Below are 22,457 nucleotides of genomic sequence, written 5' to 3'. Positions count from 1 at the left end.
ACATTTTTAGCTGCCTAATTTTCCTGTGTATGACAAGTGTATGGGCAAATCACGGAGGAGCCAGAGCTATGTCAATAAAAACACGGTTCTTATTTACTTATGTACGATCCGAGAGCCCGGGTTCGTAAAGGTGCTCAAAACAATCGATCGCACGATCGAACCGCTGAAATATTTTGTGCATCGAAACACAAGAGAACATTGCGGTGCTGTTGGAGAAGAGGATGTTTGACTCGACAACAACAAACTTCTGGACGAACGAAACCACGCAGCCTGATGTGAACGTATTGATTTTACTGTAAATGGTACCTGCAGTCCTCATGTTGTTGTTCCTCCACTCAGCAGCTACACTTTATTACAGAAGAAGAAGGATCACTTGAAGTGTAGCTGGGCTACACAACAACACTTCATACTGAATACTGGAGACTTTTGCCGATCAAAAATGTATAATACCACTTGCAAAAACGAGTTTTAACAAATAATACGCATTGTCACATATAGAGATCGACCTATATGTTTTTTTTGGGGCCAAAACAGATACATTTTTTTTTTTTTTACATAAGCATTGGCCGATTGCCGATATGTGCTTCCAAATTTTCTGAGCCAATATTTGAAGCCGATACTGATTTTTTCTCACTTCATTAACATGATAAAAACATGCACTCTGCTAGCGGGGGAGGGGCAATGTATGGGCTGCACAGGAAAAAAACCTATATGGCCACTACCAATAAAAAATGCAAATATCAGCCCAATATATTGGTCGGGCTGATCTCTAGTCACATGTGTAAGTGCTGTGTACTTCCTACTCTTGCTTGACATATAGTTTTACTAAAAAAAATATATTTTTTAGTTTACGAACACTGAAGAAAAAACAAATTGTGTATAATTTTTGTAATATCATACAATACGCAGTGTTAAATGACGTGGGCGCACACCTGCTCATACAGTTTATGGTACGGTTTGGATGGACAGCAACCACTTAATCAGTCTAAACTGTCATTTTTTTATTTTTTATTTTGGTTTGGCCTGTTTGGTGCAAGAAGAATGTGCATCACATGGCCCAAGTCCAGCTACCAGTTCCTGTCAGTGCACTTTTAGTTTTACGCTCTACAGGTTAATTACTTACCTCCATGAATCTCCTGGAGAGGCAGCCCATTAAATTAGCAACATAAAATTACAAAAGAAATGCCACAAAAAAAAAATAAATAAAAATCCACCAGCAATGGACTCATCCCGTCGAGGATAGCCAATGCATTGGCCCACCCCTTCTCTGACCACAACTTCTATTTAAAAGCCTAATTTATCATGATTCCTAACGGAGGAGTGCAGCCAGTTTCCTCTCTGGCTCTGCCTTGTCCTCTTTCAGCTGCTACTCTCAACACTTCCTGACTTTCACTTCTAAATAATTTCTCTTAACAAACATGCTTCTTCTCCTCATTGACCTTCTCCCATTTTCTCCAGTGCCCTTTTATTTTGTTTTTTTGCTCATGCTCATTTAATACCACCTGCCCTAGCTTTCTTGGTCATATCGGATAGACGGACGGAGCCGTTGCTTTTGGCTACGAATCAGCTGGAACTTGTTGTCCATCATATTTCATGCCACATTGCGACTGGGATCCAGTTTTCGGCTATGAATACACTACTATGAATGCCGCGTGTCATGCCCCGCAGTCACAGCCAAGACCTTAACAAATGAAATAAAGGCTGCTAATGCTATGATATTACATTTTGGGACCAGTTTGGCTCATGAATGTTTGATGAGAATGTCCAATCATGCATAGACAGAAGAAAGGGATGAGGAATGGGAGAGGAGAAATTTAGAAGGGAGAGAAGGCCAAGAGACAAATCAGGCTTGGAGAAAAAGTGAGGAGGGGGAGTGTGCGTTTGGGATGAAGTATGTGTATGTGTGTGTGTGTTTTGGGGGAGGGTGGGGGGTGATTACTTGCTGCTGAGGTAGCACTGCATTACGCATGAGGATTTGAAATGGCCCAGATAAAGTAATCTATGATTAACTGGGGCGCGGCTGGCTTGCCACCCCGCCAACAGCTGTAGTCGGAGGCGAATTACAAAATTATGGGATGTCCAAACATTTTAAATTCGACGGGGAATATATATCAGTGCGAGGAGGGAGGGGGGTGGCGGCGGACGCGTGGGATGGGAGTTATGTCTGGAGTCAAAGGTGAAAGCCGCCGGCGACTAGGGAGGAGAGTGACAGAAGGAGCGGCGGTGCAATTAAGACGAACTTTTTTGTAGTCGTTGGCGGGGAATTGTCGAAATGGCAGAAGAGGCCTGGGAGGGATTGGGGAAGGGTAGCTGCAGGCCGGGGTCGGGGTTTTGGAGGAGTGATCGCGGCAATGATTGCTGTAACAACTGTCCGACGGGATAACAAATCAAATTATAAAGATGGACACCCCAGCACAGACCCCGCCGCCGTCTCAAATTGATTGCTAGCACCAGAAGCTGATATTGCGAGGTCTGGTCTGTCATAGTCCATCAGGCGTCATTATCACCGGGGGAACACTAAACCTTACGCAGAGCTGAATGAGGAGGAAGAGTTCATCCAGTTTGACAGAGAGGCAGTTAGGACCACGCTTACCAGCTGAGCCTGAATTGTTGTTTCAAGGTTAAAAAATAAAATAAAAATAGCTAAACGCCCCACATCTACATCGCTACCTGAATCCGGTCGGTTACCATCCTGTCTGAGGGTTGCAGGACTACCTTGATTGAAGTGCTCTCATGTCCTGTACTTGTATTGCCAGCAAGTACAGCAGCAATCACTCTTAAATCGCAGTTTGCAGAACACGAATCATCAAGAGGTTACAATCCCTTCCCACATTTGCCCCTTCTTTTATCAAATATCTGAGGGGTAATGAATGCATTCGCGCCTCAGATGTATTACGATTGTGTTTCAATATTCACTGGTTCTCCCATTCTTGCAGACAGCTATTTTTATTCTGCCGTGTGATTAGTCATTTAGCTGAAGCGAGCTGTCATTGGAAATCATTTTCACGTCTTTAGACAGTTCCTCGGTTCATCCAAATGGTGAGTGATTTTGCCTGTGAGGGGAATAGGGTCCATATTTTATTGAGAGGCCAGACAGTTCCTCAATAATGCCAGAAGTCTGAGAATGTTCTGCAAAGTGAATGGACTTTGTGTTGGAGGCCACTTACAGAAAATGACTGTGGCTTCAAAGACGATTTTCTACCGACCCTCTCAGTTCAGTCACTGTTTTATACACCCCTGATAGGAGTTGAACTTTAAGGTATTTACTGTCACATAAAATGTTACTGCAATACGATGGAAGTTTATTTCACGACTAGCCAGATCAGTTCCCAGCCCTCCTTTGAACCTCCTAAAAAAGCCCATTGAACAGTCTGCCTCTATTTGTCTGTCGGTGATCATAGTTTGACTCTAATCCTTCTTCTGGTTTCGTAGTGAAACTGGTATTGACACCTTGCCAAGTACCTGCTGAAATGTTTTTCCTTGCCATGGGCAGACCTCCCCCAAAAGTGAAGGGATTGCCCTTCAAACGTTCGATACAGCTTGTTGCCTTTGCTGCTGCTTATTTTACACGCTGCCTCGCGCCACTACCTGGCTAAGCCCTCCTTGGTTTGATAGTTTAAAGATCCACTGTAGAGCAAAAGAGCTGTTGATTTTTAAGAGACACATTAAATCTGATGACTCTGCTCAAGTTTTTGCAGTTTGAAGTGTCTATTAAAATGCCACAAGGTCAATAAAAAAACAAAACAAAAAAAAGTTGTTGTGAGTGAAAAACATTTTTCAAGCGGTTTTGTAATTTCGGTGGAATTCATTTTGGACTGAGCCACTGCGCAGCCAATTCATTATTGATTTCAAGGCTCGCTGAGGGCCGTTCTAATCAAAGATCTTGAGTACTCTGAGGCAAGTCCTCATCAACAGTTTGCATGATATGACTCAATTTATTCGTTCTTGTACAAAAGGAAAGGCACAACTGATGTTGGCAATGCCTACATGGATTAGGAGCTTGTTTTTTTCTCCAGATACAGAGCATTTTAACTGAGGAGTTTGGTCTTTCTTGCCATCCGACCTCAAAAATATGTTGCTCTAGCTATGCATCACATTGGCCTTTTTTTGGCATGCAGTGTGATTCTGACTAGCGCGGCGCTCATTGTTATTCTACCACCAACTTAGAAAAAGAGGGCAAGGTCATTACTGATTAGTTGTTCTATTTGGTGAGACAAGTACACAACGAAAAGTGAGCAGCCATAACATTAAAACCAGTGACAATACAATACTGTCTTAGACATGTACCATCCATCTATTATACGATTGCATTTGACCTCGGTATCTAATCCACGGACATGGGAGCTGAATGTCTGATGTGGTCCAGTAACTATTAGAATTGATAAAAAATAAGGAAGGACTTAACTGATTTGTAACATTTGTCATATTTAACACAGAGTAGGTAATATTGTTGGGTGTATTACATTATTTAACATACAAATCTAGATAATATTGTACGTCCAAACACCAAGTAAAAACGTCCTCCATGAATCGTTTGATTGAGTTAATGAAGTGTTGAATTTTAATAACGTGTTCTCGTCTGGATTCCAGTGGCCCTGTGGCTTCATCTCATCCTTCAGAATTTAAATGAAATACGCAATAAAAACGATTGCTTTAAATCTTCACCTAAGTCTGACCTTAGCGACCTGCTGGATTTTGCTGTTCACTGAAAACACCATTCTGACCGATCGATCATACAAATGATGAATAAATGACTTCTACTTGATAAGAGACTTGAAAATCATGGCGATATTTGACCTGTCTGTATTTCTCTAATTACCTTTTAATGACATGCCCCTTGCTCATTAATCTTTAGAGACTTTAAGACCGAGACCTCCCAGTCAGGCCATCTGGGTTCAGATGTTTAGTCTTTATGGAAAAGTAGAAGAGGTGTGTGGTGAACTGATCTGCTGGTATCTGTGAGACTAAACTTAGTGGTAGTTTCTCCACCAATACTTTCATGTCCCCTAGTGGCTTCTTCAGCAGACATGACGTCACTCTCCGTGTGCTGATGACACCCTTCTTTATATGGCTGTCCTTTCCTGATAACAGAGGGTATCTACAAGAGTCTTGAAGTTAATTTCAATAACTTTTCAAGACCCACTCAATATTTTTTAATACCTCACCTTCCTACGAATTGTAACCATTTACATCAGTGACACATTTGACTAAACAGTTTTAGTTAGATAACTAGGGATGTAACGATTACCGGTTTCATGATAAACCACAATAAAATTCCCAACCGTTAGTAATACCATTTCAGAATTTTATTATCATTAAAACGTTGATGATTACCCTGATAATTCTGGTTACAATAATCGTGAAATTAAATTTTCATATCGGTACATCTCTACATGGAACAGAATTCAAATGGACTGGGAGAATAAATTTAACTTTGAACAGATGTATAATGTAGAATGTGTAGAACACCTGTATAAACTGAAAAATGATTGTACATGTAGTGTTGCTGTGGCACCCAGAGCCACCCTGATGTGGGTAAAGATGAGGAGACAATTCTACTAGCCGAGATCTTAGCTGTCGCTTCAGGTGTGGCTACCGGTGGTGGTGTAATATTAACACTAAGTTGAGGTGGTGTAGGTACCAGATCTGCTTGCCCTGAGTATCCAGCTAGTGCCATGACATAGAGTGGATTCGTAAGGTTGTACTCATGGTGCTCTCTGGTCTTTCGAAACGTTGTTTGTGATACTGAGCTTCTGTCCGCGTACGTTCTGGCGCTCTCAGTGACAATTTACGAACACACCCATGGTAGTCCAGTTTTTATCACTACTTTTATAATGATTAAATTCACACGCTTTTTCAGTGTTTTTGGACAAAATATTCCTAAAAAATACCTTCAAATTTTAAGACCTCATAAAGTCATGATAAGACTATTTAATAGTTAGTTAATAGTTAGTTAGTTAGTTTAATAGTTTAAGGGTTCCCCAAAATTGAATTATCATCTTTTAATACTTATCAAGATACCCTGTAACAGAGGCCCATTGATGCCATTTATATTATATTTTGTGCACTTACTAAGGGTTTGAATCTAAAAGTACAGTCAGGTTTATAGAATCAAGTAAATCAAACCTGAGGCTATGATTTTTTTCTGATTATATCTATTTTTTTCTTGATTATCCAGAGCCAGTTGTCAAAGGGGATGACATCACATGTGATTTGATGAAAGACAGACATGCACCTTCATCTCTAGCAAGTTTAACTCTTGTAAGGCTTTCCTGGCAGTGGATTCTTAAAGTATATGTGAGTGACAAGGTGAAGCCTTGAGTCTTTCCATGAAATAATTAATTGTTCGTGCTCAGTTGTGGTGTCAGTTGGGTAAGATCTGACTGATTTAATTAGATGCAAGTACTAAAAAAAGAATTAGAATTGCTTTTTTCAAGACAGTTTTTTTATTGTGTAATTAACCACAGGTATATCACAGAAGGTGGAACTGTTTTTGCACAAAAGTGATCAAAGCAAAACTGAAGATGATTTATTTTCACCTTTCTATTCATCATTTGTGTTGCTGTTTTTGTTTTTTTTTCTCTTTCTGGAACTGGTGGATTGGTTTTCTAGTGCCAGCGTATTCAGTGCTACGGCATTAAATGAGTCAAACCAGCGGAGAGTCTCATTCACGTCTGTGTAATTACAATCAGTGTAAGAGTGTCTCTGAATAAGAGCCACCAGCGGCCCGAGAATAGGACTGCCTCGACAAAGCGTTGACAACTGTGGAACAGGCAAAATTAAGCCCTCTCCATTCATACCCCCTAGTTCTTATTATGCAGGAGCTATCTCACTGAGCTTGCTTTTGTGCTGGTATAATTACTTAATCTGAGCACTCCTAGGGTGAATTACTTTGTGTGCAGCGAGCAAGCAGGCAGCATTGCTTTGACTAGAGCTCCCAAAGGGAACTGAGGCTTGCTTTAATTGTCCTGTTTTAAAGTTGCAAATGTCGGAATGGTCAAATCAAAAAGGGATCCGCATCTATTTGGGTGTTTCCATCAAAGCTGCATTTACAATGGAAATAAATACAGCATGATCAATTTAGCGTGAGATTTTATCACACGTTTGTTTCTTTACTTCTTTATAGCGTTTTTATGGACGGTGTAGAGAATGATCCAAGGCGCATTAAAGAGTGTGTAGTGCACTTTTTTTTTCCTGTTGTTTGCTGCTTATAATGGGCCTGTGCAACACTTAACTAGAATGGAGGCCCATCAAGGCAGACCGATAAGGACCTAGGGATCCACTCTAGTCAATTATCACAAAGTGCCAAGTTCAACTCAGTGGGCCTTTTATGAAGTACACCAGCTGAGTAAACAAATTAATTGTACAGCCGTGGTTCCCCGACGCGACTGTGCGGCTCAGGGCAATCATACATCAGACAGAGTAATAGCGTGTCTCCACCAGGAAATAGGAGGGACCTACCATTAAAGATAGGCAACCACAAAGGAGTCATTGACTCTTGGCCATCAAACTCATTCTGCCTCTTCCTTTGCTGTTTTCCCTCTATTAGCTTTTCACACACCGACACTGGGTTACGTTTTAAAATTATTTTCGGTTATAAAATACCTGTCTAATATAAAATGGAGCATACAGCATCATCAACTAAACATGTCACTGAATCCATAAACACAGAGGATGATCTTGAGAGCTTTGCATTGATTATTCTAAATAGACAGGGTGATAATTGTCTCAAAAATGTACAAAAAAAAAAAAAAAAAAAAATCAACCGAAGATTTTGCAAAACCCCCTCCTGCAATACCTCCGCGGACCCCTTAGGGGTCGTGGACCCCCTGTTGAAGACCCCTGCTTTAATGTACAGCTATCGGCATGTGCGTGTCGGTGTGCACAACGTCAGAAGAAAAAGAGGCCGCGTTTGTTCCGTCTAAAAATGGAATCGCATTACTCCCGCTTCAAACTGAGTTATAAAGTTGATGAGCCCGTGCAGCTCTCAGGAAAGCATATTATTTGTTGATTTTGAAATGGTCTGAATTTAGCTCTAATTTCAGTCCCCTGGAACGATATTTGTTTGTGCGCGCACAAAGTCTGAAATGCAGTTTTAATGTTGGCAGTTTCAGGCCATATTCGCCTTAGTCGTGATGAATAAATAAATGCCGCACTGAGCCACAGGAGAAGCTAAATTGAATCAATACATAATTTAATTAAGTTAGAAGATATGCAGAATTTGGGATATGAATTAATAACTAAAAGAAATCTGTAAATAAATCGGTTTATTTTTTTATTTTCCTGATTTTCTTTCTAGCAAAATATTTATATTTTAAATATATATTTCCCTCATGTCCTAGTCCCTTTAGGTTATGCTGTGACTGCAGTTATTGTTGGCCATGACTTTTAAGATTTAAAATCCAAGATCAGACTAGTGGATAATTCATTTTATGATTCATTTTATTTAACAGAACTTAAGAACCAGCAGCCTGTCAAACAAGGGCATCGCTCACAATTGCTGACCTGAAAGTGGCGGACACACCCTTTTCCCGGCTAGGCTAGCTAGCACCGTGGCTGGGCGGCGTTATCCAACTTTTCCTTCAAAGTCCGCAGTGAAAACATTTCAGATCTGCAAGCAAATCGACATCCACCATCATGATTTCAACAAATAGCTATCAAAATGTTAATGAGGATAGTTTCGTTGTGCAGCTTGCAACCACTGACTGTATATACTAGCTCGCAACAGACAAACATGAACCACTAGCCCCCATCCAATCAGAGGATGAGAAAACACTGACGCTGCCGTAGGCCACAGAAGAGAAGGCCTAAGAATGCCAACTTGAAATGTGATTGGTTAAGGGAACAGCGTCATTACGACGTATTTCGAGCTTCAGCCGCCTGCAGTTTTAATTGTGAAGGTCCAGGCAGATTTCTTTGAGTCTGGCAACACATGCTGGCTGAGATATGATTGGATAAAAGCTCTAATGCGAAGTTACTCTGCCAGAAGAGAGACAGACGAGACATAAAATGAAAAGAATGGGCTATTAGAAATAATTTAGTGACATTAATGGGAAAATATTAAAATGTAAGTCAGTGATTTTGATCAAATCTAGGCCAGCAGAAAAGGCTTTGCTGGCCCACCACTGACACAATAATAAGTACTTGTGTGGATGCAAGCTCCTATCTCCTTTGGATTTACTTCAAGGAACAACGGCTGGCTTGATATTTGTCCCTCTGTCAAATATAAAAGTTGTACAACGAAAAGTGGACAATAAAAACACAACAGTTACAGCAACCCTAACCCTGAATAAAGACGAGTAAAGTTTATTTCACATGAGCATTTCCTTTCTGTCAGCCGGGAAAAGGTTATATCACATCCGTGCACCGAACAGGATTTAGCAACGTACGTTTAATCTCAATCTGATGACAGATGGTGGTTGTTGTCTTCCACTGGCAGCCATCAGCAATTACATCTGATTAAAACCACACCTTCGTAATAGCTGAGGTTTACAGTGCTTAAATGCACACTTTTTCTCTTTTAACACTTACATCTTATCTTAATTAAACAGGCTGAAGGGATTCGGTGCTACAGTCTTACATGTTCTGGTATGAACAGCAGCTCGAGGTGGCTAATGTTAAGAACTGTACAGTGCTGCTTAATGGTCACTACTTCACAGTTACTACATTGTAGCATTTGCCATTATACCACAATTGTCAGAATTTAGTTCCATAGCCTTGGTCTAGATCGAAATAGATAACACACATTGTCTATACTGTATGGAAAGATGGTTTTTGAGGCTCAAAGTGGGCGGCTCTGGTTGCCGCCATCTTGGCAGTCGCTGACTCCTCCCAACTCAGTTAGTTAGCTCACAAGTATGCAATGAGGAGGAGCAAAAGTTGAGTAAATATTTTTTAAGTTATTATAGTTCTCGCCATAAAAACTGATTTAAAACTCAGTCCTCCACTTTTGAAATTGTTATAAAATATTAAATATATGAAAATATGTAAATTGTTGTGTATTTGCTGGTCAAAAAGAATCAGGTTAGCTGGGTTTTCATAATCATGGCCATGAAATTTGATTATGTCTGTAATTTTGCAAATCCATACAGACTAGATTTGTTAGTGTCTGTCTGTAACAGCTTACTTTTTGCAGCAGCCTATTAAGTCATTCAAAATATTCTTACCAGAAACCAAATTATAGCATTAACACTGAATCAGTTGCATGTTTCCTAATGCTGCACCTCATCAAAGTAATTTGTTAGAAGAGACTGCGAATAACAGGTTCTTTAATGTAGCAGGTGCGCTTTCTGAATGTGCTTTGAGCCCGTGAAACGTTAGAATTACAAATCCCATACCTGAGATCAAAGGAAGAGTAATTGGATTTACTGCTGACCTAAATGAAAACCCAATTTACTTCGGCTCTAATAATGCACAACAGCTATCATGTTATCAAGATTCACGAGTGGTGAGATGTACTGGCTTTAATTTCCTTTTTCCAAATCTTGCGTTTGCTCTCACATAAAATGACGCTCCCTAGATACCGTATTCGGTCACTGTTAGAATCAGCATCGTCAGCTTTATGCCAGGACTTTACAATAATAAACTTCATGAATGAGCCCTGAGGCCAATCAATATCCTGATCAGTCTAACTGTACACAAAGCTGCTTTAATGTGTTTGTTTGCTTTGACGTTTGAAAGATGGGTTTAGGTGGTCAAAGGTGGCTCTTTTATAGCGAACTATTAGTTATATATTGTGTATTTACTGAGGCTGAACTATCTGGACCGCCTGTTTGTGTTATATATTTCTCCGCTCTGAGGGAGTTTCTCTAACGGGGCTGCCATCGTTCTCTGTTGTCAGATCTTCCGGAGGTGTTGGCTCGTGTTCAAGAAGGCCTCCAGTAAAGGACCCAGACGGTTAGAGAAGTACCCAGACGAGAAGGCAGCCTACTTCAGGAGCTTCCACAAGGTAAACAAATGCATCAGTTTCTTCATTCATTTTCCTGTTTAATTTCATAGTAAATGAGACCATATATTGAGTTAGTATTAAGTTACTAGTTACTTTTTACCTGCTGTTAGCTAGGCTAGTTAGCTGGTGGCTTTTAGTGTTTTACTTTCGTTCTTAGGCAGAGGGGGGAGAGGTGTTGGTTGAAGTGTAGTCACATGTCCCATCACTTTTTACCTGCTGCTGTTGGCTAGACTAGTTAGCTGGTGTCTTCTTGTTGGTTGCTAGCTGGTAGCTGACTGCTAGCCTGCTGGTTGGCTTTTCAGTTGGACTAGGCTTCTAAACGTGTTTTGCCTCGGCACAGGGGATTGTAACACCTTATACTGTGAATTAATGAATTACTGATGCATCTGCCTATTGCTTCTTGGGAGGATAATGTTGATCAATGTATGTAACTACAGTATATTATTTTATCATAGTATATATTGTATGCAGTTATCAGTCATAACACTATGACCACCTTCCTACTATTGTGTAGATCTCCCTTGTGACCTTCTGAAGGTGTCTGGTAACAGGATATTCTTAGTACGGGGCCTTTGGGTCCTATGGGGAGGGGCCTCTGTAGATCATCTCACAGATACTTGATCAGTTTGGGGTCTAGTTCAGGGGTCTCCAATGTTTTTATATCATTATAATCATTTTGCATTCAATATTAAGCTATTCCTTATTGTGTCTTTAAAGAAATTTAGATTTATGGTGGGAAATATGTCATGCTAAGTATGCTGTGGCAGCAACAACAAGTCTATGTGGAAGATTTCTTATGAGACGGTGGTAACATTATCAGTGTTTGAAGTGAACTGAGGAAAGAAATAAAATCTGTGCTTGCAATTGGATGGTCCTTCAACCAAGCAGAGCAATTTAGTTACAAATGAATTTAACTCCACAACATATCTGATTGTCTATTAAACCATTAAGCTTGTCCAAACTGTCTAATTGGCCTGGCAGATTGATAATACTGGAGCTTCTCCACTCCAAATTCCTGCTGCAAAAACTTTGTAGGAATTTGGGCTGACTTCCAGTCTAGAATAAGACACGGGATTGGGCTGTATTAATGGCAAATCACACAGTTCTAAGCTTCATGTTGTCACTTTCCAAATTGAAGCCTGTTGCTTTTGTGTGTGTGAACACAGCACAAGGTGCCACGTTTGCACAGGTTTTTGTGTGCCTGTACGTTTAAGGTCACTGTGAAGTCCTTGGGGTGTGAAGATGACCACAAACTGTTGGCATTTACTGAACAGGGTTTTCAGAATGGGACACACACTACACTGCTTTATAATCCAACCCTTAGACTAGGCTAGAAAACGAGTGAATGTTCACATTTGCGGTGACGTGGGCAGTGACTTTCTAATCACAAATAATCTGTGTCTTAGCTGTGAGGGTTGGCTGCTTTTCCTCATCTTTCACAAATGGATTATTGTTGACCTTTGAACTGTTGGCTGACCAACACCCGGCATTGACCAAACAAGTGACTGTGAAAGTGCAAATAATCAGTTACATTATCAGTCATAGTAAGTACAGGTACACACTATTGTACAGTAACAAAATATGAAGATTGAAGGCTCTAGAACAATATGGATCTTTATTGATATTTAGCCATGTGTCAGTGAGCCAGGTGTTTATATTAACATTTTTGTCAGTCAGTTTATCAATCGATCAAGATAATGCAGCATGCAGTGACCACGTTGCCATGAAATTTAGAACCAATATTCATGAACTCCAAGACATAATTCCAAATTATTTGGTAATACCTTGACGTTTCTAAACTGATTTTTACTCTTAAAGCTTGTACAATCTTTGTCTTTGGATACCAAAAGGAGATTAAACCTCCAGGGAGCATCTGTCCCAGTCCATCGACATGCACGGCACAATCACCAGACAACAGCCAAGACTTTTATTTTGCAATTTGGCCAACTGGTGGAATTAATTAGCTTAAGATGATAAAATCTGACGCCAGTGGCCGCATACTAAAAACAAAAAGCCAAGACTTTGGCCTAAAACGCGCTCTTCTCAAAATGCAGAAAAAAATATATATGTGTACTACTTGTGATATCGATTTTAAAAGAAGATTTTCTAGTGTGCTTTCCTAAAATGTTTGACTTAATGTGTAAGATTCAGTTCCACATGGGGTGTTTTTCACACCACATTAAAAAGGAGAGAGCATTAAACCTATGGGATAAACGGCACCATTGAGCGCTGAGCTGTTTTAAACGCAAGATAAGAACCTTGTTTTCATCTTCCCGTAATAGGTTCTGTGCATTGGCCACAGATGATGGAGTTAAAGATCTATTAAGACACATTTGCAACTTTATCTTGTCCTCCAGGGCCTTTTTCTCTCTTTTGAAAGTAATAATCCAGAGTATAATATCTCTCTCCCCGCCTCTTAAGCCCTTTGAAATACCCCAATTATGGCTCATTATCATGGTGAGTGGAGATGATGTTAAAGGAGTAGCACCATGAACAATGTTTTATCTTAATGAGAGGAGATAACTGCAGATAATAAGGGACTGTGACATCAGGTTTCTTACGTGTCTGGAGCTTGAGAGACAATTTAGTACTATTTCTGCTACCTTGTGATTATGGGTCAGGTTGGGAATTTCTCCTTTCAGGTGGAACTGTATTATTTCGCTCTATTTTTTTTTTTCTTTCCATAATGTATAAGCACAAGCTGGGCAGATGCTTTGATTCACGTTGTTTGCATCCCTTGCTGCTACAGTATCAGCCATGCATTGTGAATGAAGCGTCTCTCGAGCTATCATGCTGTCATGCAGTTACGTCCTGTGTGGCTGTAACCCCCCCTCACCCCCCCCACCCCCCCCCCCCCCCCCAGAGGCGTCTCACACACCCGGCGCAGGAGTGAGCGATGAGTGCAAACATGCACCAGTGGACCTTGTAATGCATCGCCACAGAGATCAAGAAAGGTCCCGTCTGAGGGCTTCATTCAACGCTGCAGTGCTTTGGGGGGGAAATAGGTTGCACTGGTGGCTGATTTACACAATCAACACAAAGGGGATTGAGGTTTTTCTTCCTCACATTTTTTTTTTTCCTTTCCCTCCCCATTTCCTTCTTCTACATCTCTCTCTCTCTTGTTCATTTTTCTCTGTCTGTGGAACAGTGGCCCGCACAGTAAAGCAGTTCCCGAATTTATTTATTTTCTTCCGCAATATTGGGCACTCGGAAAAGTTGTGCTACTTTTCTTGAGCTCTCCTGAGTTCCTGTGATGGGCCCCTAATCTCAGACAAAACATTATGTAAATGCAGAAATATGTCCCAAACCCAAATGCTGTTATGGCGGGTTTTTAAAATGATTTGGGAATAAGAGCGATGCCAGGTCCAGGTCTCGTCGCTGGTCATAATGTTGTGGCTGGTCAGTGTATAATATCCCTAGAGGATGAAGCCAAATGAATATTAGTGACATTGAGTCAACAACTACTGGAGGACGTTTTGTAAAATTTGGTTCACAAAATTATGGACCAAGATTTTTTCTCCAGTACCGATTCAACTAATTATATTATCATCAACTTCAAGTTACTCTTTGTTTTCAGTGCTTATCAACAAATGTTAGCGTGCTACAAGCTAAATTAAAGCCTAGTGAACATTGCGCCTCAGCATTTTAGCCTGTTATTAGCGTGCTAACAGTAGCATTGTGCAGCTTCACCAAGCCACAATGTTGCCATGATGTGAAATGAAAAATTATTGTACCAGAGGCTTAAAATTATCATATTTTGTGGAAAATTATGTTATATACCCGATTTGACGTCGTTCAGGATCATCTGCTAGATAAAACATTACCACAGACCATATACTATAGCTTATAATGCAGCTTTATCTTTAAATAAACTAACAGCGCTGTTTGTGTTTGCCGTGTATTGAAGGGGTCAAATTATCGATTACAAATACGATAATTATTGTACGTCTGGCAACGCTGCCAAGCCACTAAAGGGGCCGCTGCAGTAACACATTAAATAGCCTAGAGATACAGAAGTCACAATTTGTTGTGATGCACATGCACACAATACTGAGTCAGTTGGTACTTAAATCACTGCGGAAAGAAAGTAGGACTGAATTATGAATTAAACTAATAAGAGCATGGCTGCTCTGGATGCTAAACTGTTCTATTTTTTTTCTCAGTCTACTTTTATTTCTACTACACAAGCTACGTGATCTTGGCCTGCTGGCCTATGTCTCGGCTGGCTGGAGCAGGGAACATTATGAGTGGTGTGAGAGGAAACAACAAGTATGGAAGAGGTCCGTACTTGTCTAGAAACTAGCCGTAGCCTACTGACTCTCACATCCGTTCTGCTCTTTAAATGTTGCTCGCCAACAGCTTTAGCCTTTAACCGTTTCATTCATTGATGACCGGCCTTTTAACATGGTTGACAAGAGAACAATTAAAGACTGTAGCTAGCGTGTTAGCATGCTAGCGTTAGTATGTAGCCCACATAGATGCCACCTTTGTCCATTGGAACGATGCGGCGGCCATCTTGGGCAGGGGGAAGCCCTGTCCACGTACTGTTATTTGTTTGCATATCAAAACAGATTAAGATATAACAATAAAAATATGACAATAATAATAATAATACAGTAGAATTTATGACATAATCTTTTTTTTTTTTTTTAAACAAGACACTGTTGCCATAAGAGTGTGTGTGAAATAACACAAAATATTACTAAGTTCTAATATTACATGTATATATGAAACCGATGATTTAGGAACAACATGTCCTAATTAGTACAGTTACATAAAGTGGCTGATTTCTAGATGTCATCTCATTTTACATCTCCTGTTTTCTTATCCTTACATAAGCTAGTAACTAGATAGCTTAATTTATATTAGACATACATCAAATTCAACACATTCATAACAGTTAAATAATATAAAACATCTTCTCACTTGTGAAATGGTATTCCCTGTTGCTTGGTTTTGGTGTTTCTTTAACAGGAACATCCGTAAGCTGCACAAAAGTCTTTTTAGTGAATTTTAGTCAGTCAGATGCACCGACAACAGAGGATGCGTTGACGTGAGTCTGAACGCGGCATCTGTGTGGATATATCTATGGTATGTACCCTTGCAATGGAATAGACAAACGTTTTAGCCTAACATCACATTCATTTCAGAACTTGAGCTAGTTTTGCAAAATATGTTTTCCTCTTACAAATCGCCCCTTTAACCTTTATATTTTTGAAAAAAAAAAATGAGTAGGAGCGCAGTTGGGGAGTAAGTCTCATCACACAAACGATTCCCTTTGTTCAGACACTTCGCGCCTTAGGCTGGGAATGCACCGAAATCACTCCCTTCACACACACACACCGCATGTATAAAGATTAAAACATTCACACTAAACACAAACACACAAGGAAAGAGGATGAAACGCTGCAGGAGTCCACGGCTCAGAAATTCCCACTGTTGGCGTTTACTTTGTGCCACTTACATGTATGAATCACCTGCCTGAGGCCAAATACGCGTCTCACATTAAATATGTAAATGCAGCCTTTGAGGGGGATAATAAATGAAAAGTATCTCCTATCAGGTTTTCACCCGTTATATTTTATTTTCTCAGATCGACGTTGAGACACTTTTAAAAGAGCTTGGATGTCGAACGCAGGCTACTTGACAGTAAAAGGGGAAATTTATTACATGTTATTTAACCGAGCTAAGAAATCTGTAGTGCACATATGTCGTGCATGTTATGAGGCCTGGTCTTTTAACCTTTAACAGTCAAACTTTACTATACGGGCAGCGAGCCCAGCTAATTCATTCTCAACAGTCTGGCAGAGGGCCCACAGTTAGCACACAATGGACTACAATAATGTAATGGGCCTTATCTACTAGGCAGAGCGCACAAAGAGAAGACTGCTGAACAAAATGGCCTGTAAATGCGGGTGATATTCAATTAAATGTAATCTTCTCTTTTTTTTTCCATTCACGATCAATCTCCTGGTAAAGTGATTTAGATGCTTATGATCGCACTGCTACCTACCGACTGGAGTTCCCAGAGATGTGCACTTAAACAATGGATGCACGGCTTACACGGAACGAGTGTCAGGTGGCATTTATTCATAAGGGTGGTTTTAAAATAAATCACACAGCTTACGTTATTAGACATTACACTGCGGCGGGCTTCACTGCTGCAACAAGGCTGCGAGTTCTTACTGCTTCCGACTTCTTTTTCATCATCAGAATATAAAGCTTAGCATCACCCCCTCATCTGGCTTACTTTGCCTTTCTTTATATGCTAAGCCTCTAACTGCTATTGCACTTTCAGCAAAGCCGTGCAAAGATGGCAATTAAGCGTTACTGCTGCTGCTGCCGCGGCGTTGGATGTGTTCATTCGGGGTAATGTGCTGCTGCAACTCTGTCTCTCCTTGCTCTTTAGATCACTGAGCTCCATAACATCAAGAACATTACCCGGATGCCACGGGAGACAAAAAAGCACGCTGTGGCGATCATCTTCTGTGACGACACGTCCAAGACATTTGCCTGTGAATCAGGTGAGTTCCTTTTACTACCCTGCAAGAGACAAAAAGCTGCAAAAAAAAAAAAAAAAAAAAAAAAAAACAGACTGGAAGAGCTGCATATGTTTTCGTTTTGCCTCTGAAAGGCATGTTCTGCCCTGGAAGTTGCTGGATGGAGACTCGAGGAGCCGTATTTCTTTTTCAAAGTTTGGACAGAAGCGAGGAGGAAGAATGAAAAGTAAAAGGCCAAATGAGAAAAAGAAATAGACGGATAGGGGTGAAGGACTGCAGTGGAGAACTGGAGATTAGCCAAGTGATGCTCATTTGCCGCTATATTAAGAAGTGGGAGGATCTGTTCCGAAATATTGATTTTCATAGAGCAGGTATGAAAACCAATATTGGGCATAATTTGCAGTGTGTTTCAACCCAATTATAGACTGTAACAATAAAGATTGCTTCTTATACGTGGACAGGAAGCCAAAGAGGCGAGATGCAAGTGTCTTTAAGTGCAAAGTCGGAGGTGAATGCAAATTAGTGTGTTACTGCTTAACCCTTTATGGGGCAAGGAACCATATATGGTCACTTCTGCACACATTTTTAAATTGCATTCCTGTGTTTGTCTGTGAGGTTTAGAAGCGTGTGGTTTTCACTCAGCTAATCAGAGAAGATCTTTTAAACATTCTCAGGTCAAATTCTTGTCAGATATGGTCTGTAAGGTCAACCTCTGCATGAACGCTGAGCAAAACTGATTTCTTAGGTACCACAAAGAAGTGTCCTAAAGTTGTCTAATATGATAACGTGTATGTTGACAAGTGCCTGAATCAGCGCTTACGTTCTAATCCAGGGCTTTTCAACATTTTTCAGGTCAAGAACCCCAAACTGATGAAGAGATTAAATAGGGACCCCCTACCTACTATATGTGTTCTATATTTAACGACTAGTGATGTTTATAAATATACATTATTATCATTTTGTATTCAATATTAAGCTATCCCTTATCCCTTTACTAAAATATTTTAGATTCATGTTAATGTGTATTTGAAGAAAAATTTGTGGGGGAAAATATATAAAAATATATATATAAAATATCTAATCAACCAAACATGTTAGGACCGCCATGCAATATCTCCACAGACCTCCTAATAAAAACCTATGTCCTAGTGGTCTAATTCAGATTTAGAAAACTTTATTTATCCCTCGGGGTCAAGGAACCATTAACATGGTAAATTCATTAATCTTGATTTTCTCTATGAAAACTAAACACACTAAAAAAAGGCTTGTGAGGCCCGACAGTAACACATTGGGGTTGAAATTTTGAATTTCCAAGTATTTCAATGAGTGCCCTTTAAAGGGTTAAAGTGTTGAACTCTCTCTTGCTTTAACCTCCTGAGACCCGAGCATTTGTTTGGTATGCATTTTTAATTTCTCCAAGGTATTTGGGTTCAGTAGGACCCAAGAAGTAGAAAACCAAGCATCTTCTATCAACAGGAAGTAGTAGTTGTCCTCATATGTGGACAATGGGATTATTTCATTATTTATATTCTAATTAAGCCACTAATGAGTGACAAAATATAAAACTGTTTATTTTAATACCTGTACATGGCTGAGCAAAAGCAGAATTGTGAAAAATTTTGTCTCAACGTCCTCAAACGAGTACATGCTAATTAGCGTCGTTGTAGCTCGTTGCTACCGATAAAATTTGTTAAATTTGCGCGTCATATCAAACTAGAATCATTAATAAGAACAAATAATTACGTTTTAACTGTAGAATTTAATGGGGCTTTGTTCCTCATTCACTTTTGTTTTGTGATTGTCTGTAGAATGAATCCAATGAAATGGCCGCTATCATATTTTTACCAACTAGCACATTGACCCTTTGTGACCACTAGGTGGCAGACTAAGTGTCCAGTAACGAGGACAACGGCTTTTTAAATAAAGTAGAATAAGCTCCAAATAAAACCTAAAACTTAATGTCCCCATATGAGGACACAGGGTCTAAGGGATTAATTCTGCTTTAACTCCCATGATCACTCACACATTGTCCCTCTGTTCCTGGAAACCCTTCTCATATTCAGCCTTAAGCCTCGCCTTCATATAAAGCGATTTGGTCGTCATCCATCTTTTTGCAGCAAGTCGATCGCTAGTGGACGTTCCAAGCGTTGCCTGGGTAAACCTCTTGTATTTTTTCCCCACTCCAAATGTGAGCGAAGCAAACAGCCCATAAAGCATTGCTCTTCTTGCCATCACTGCTCTGTGTTTGAAAAGAAAATACAGTCCGAGCCAATACTGCTCCATCTGGATTCACCCGGCGCCAAGCCTGCTATCGGCCTGGTGAATATGTTGCGAGAAACCAAAGTCATGGATATTGTTTTGTTGCCTTTCCCCCGAAAGCTGAGATTAACTCAAGACACCCTCTCCATCAGTTTATTTTTTTTGCCTGGAATTGCTACAACACCCTGGTCACTTCTTGTGTGTCTATTTACTGGAATCGCATGTGGACATTCACATGATGACAACACTACAATGATTTTAAATGTTGTTTTTTTTGTTTGTTTTTTTTAATCCAAGCAGAAATTGAGTTCTTCCTACTTTTTAAAGGATTATAGTAACAAAAAAAAAAGTGCGTATGTTGCCAGCTGGGTCAGGTTGCATTAAATCTCTCTTACACTGTATCTAATACTAATCTGTCATGCAGCCTTTGTACTGCGGAGCAATATCAATGGGAACGGTAAAGGAAACTGCAGGCTTATTTGAAGTCATTTATACTTTGAGAAATCTGAAATGGAAGTTGACTGTTTTTTTAGAAAGGGAAGAAAAAGGTAATTAGGCGTCATGAAGATCTCATATTTTATTTTTTAAAACTAACAACACCCGAGTACGGCCCGTGAAGTGCGCCGTCGTTGGAAAAAGGAGCGGAACAAACGGAAAATAATCGTGCATTTTTGACAGATTCGGGTGCGTCTGACACGCACATAAAAGGAGAGCGCGAGCTGAAGGTTTGTACGAGATACAAATACTACCATGTGTGTAAATTCCCTGGATTCTGCATTTGAATTGGGTCAAAAGAAAATGTAAATACAACTACATGTTGTTTGGTTAATGACACACGATGCTGAAAAGACAATGGATCTTCATCTTTTTATATTATTATTATTATTATTATTATTATCCCTTGCATCCTCACACACTCACAAAACTCCATTACACATCGCCCTGCCACGTCTCATCATGCGTAGCACATGGAGTAGCCAGGCTGCTTCTGTGCTGATGAAGTGTTTGTTTAGCCGATTTTCCACTCGGTGGCCTTAAAAAGTGTGGGAGTTTAGAGGCTCTTAAAGGCCAGAGTAACTCCAAACGAGAAAAGCTGAATCCGCGGAGGCATGAGGAAAGAGCTAAAGTGCAGAGCTGCTGCTGCTGCTGCTGCTGCTGCCTATAAATGTGTGTTTTTTGAATTTTCTCCTGTGGGTGAATGAAGTGCTTCGGGCAGCAGCAGACCTTTTCTTCACCCTGCAAAGTAGTGTAGATCTGTCCCATCTACAATGTTTGTCAGAGGTTGTTTTACTGTGCCAACGATTACACAAGACAATACCTCTCTAGACACATAAAACACAAGTAAGTGGTATTTTTATTTTTTTTTAGACAGGGACATGGTGGCATTCCCGTATTTCCGTACGTGTCTCTGTAGACGAGTGGCCATAGTTGCTTATCTTAGAAGTCTACGGTATCAGGAAGCTTCACACAGCTAAACAACTCTGGAGTTCACTTCATTTCACACCTCAGTGACTTTCACAAAAAGCTCACATAAGACAATTGAAAATCTTCTGCACTGTACAACACAATTTTTTTCTGACTTAACGGGAAGGAAAATAACAAGCACCACACTGACAAACAGACTTCCAGATTTAATTAGAGAAATAATTAGATACCAGTTTTAAAAATCTAAAAATGAAACTTGTGAGTTTAAGAAAAGACCACCTCCGCTAGGCTAACACTTTAGCAAGCAAACAAGCAGGTAGCGTAATGCAGGAAATGAGAAGGCAAATGAAAGAGATGAACTATCAATAATCAAACTCCCATGGGAAACAGCAAAAACTCATTAGCTCTTAGCTGTCTGAAAAAGTTCCACTTTCAAGGTGCTGAACACAACAAAAGTTCTGTTTTCATTAACACGGTCAACACAACTAGACTTGAAGGCTCAGTAATTAACATAGCGGTCCAGAATTTCTTGATTTATTTACTTTACAGCCAAGACTTCAGTGAGAAATGAATTTTAAATATGAAACAACTGCTAACAGCTAGTTAGCCTAGCTGGAACTGTTCTTTTTATTTAACGTTATGCTAGTGTATTTTCACTTCTTGTTCTACTTTAGCCAACCAGGTGCTAACTGTAGCTGTATAAAACTAAAATTATGATCTGACATTTCTGAATAAGCCTCTTGTATGTGTAATTTAAATGTGAAGAAACTGCTAACAGCTAGCTGTCTTAGCAAGCTGTTTCTTATTTTTTGTCACAATTAAACAGACACTACATGTTAGCTAGCAAACTTTAGCGGTGCTGGTTTGTATGTTAAATATGACACTACTGGCAGTAGATAGATAGCATAGTTTAGCTTAGCCTAGCTTAGCGTGAAGAGCAAGTAGGGGGAAGCATCCCGGCTCTGTCCAAAGGTTGAAAAAATAATTCAGTGTGAAGCTCAATCAAACAAATGATGCATAAATGACAGAAACAAAATAAATTTGGCTAAATTTAGCCAACTAGCCCCTGACTCCAGCTACCAGTTTAGCTAAGTGACACAAGAGCAGTATTAGCCGAAATACGAACAAAAAAAATACCTTATTATTTGGACTGGCTATTATTATTTAGCCCCATGCATCCATCCATTTCCTTTCCAATTAACAAGCTAACACCCATCTGCAATTTGGAAAATAGCTTATTGATCGTCTGAATAGATGATCCGTTGTTTCAGATGTGACTCTGGGCATATTGTTCTAGGAAAGCAACTCATATTGTACAGCCTTTC

General features: G+C 39.9%; 1 protein-coding gene across 2 annotated transcripts in view; it reads left to right on the top strand.

Annotated features, from left to right (window-relative positions):
- The window catches only part of dok6 (docking protein 6), a 55,999-nt gene that overhangs the window by 16,376 nt on the left and 17,166 nt on the right, over positions 1 to 22,457 (top strand). For both annotated transcript variants that reach the window (XM_047568727.1, XM_047568728.1), the window contains exons 2-3: positions 10,841 to 10,948; positions 17,358 to 17,472. In XM_047568727.1, coding sequence (XP_047424683.1) covers positions 10,841 to 10,948; positions 17,358 to 17,472 — 223 coding nt within the window. The remainder of the gene's footprint in view (positions 1 to 10,840; positions 10,949 to 17,357; positions 17,473 to 22,457) is intronic.

This window comes from Mugil cephalus, chromosome 18 (assembly GCF_022458985.1).
Source record: "Mugil cephalus isolate CIBA_MC_2020 chromosome 18, CIBA_Mcephalus_1.1, whole genome shotgun sequence".
Lineage (NCBI taxonomy): Eukaryota > Metazoa > Chordata > Actinopteri > Mugiliformes > Mugilidae > Mugil > Mugil cephalus.
The sequence above is the reverse complement of the archived record's forward strand: the minus strand, read 5'-3'. Positions and strand labels throughout refer to the sequence as shown.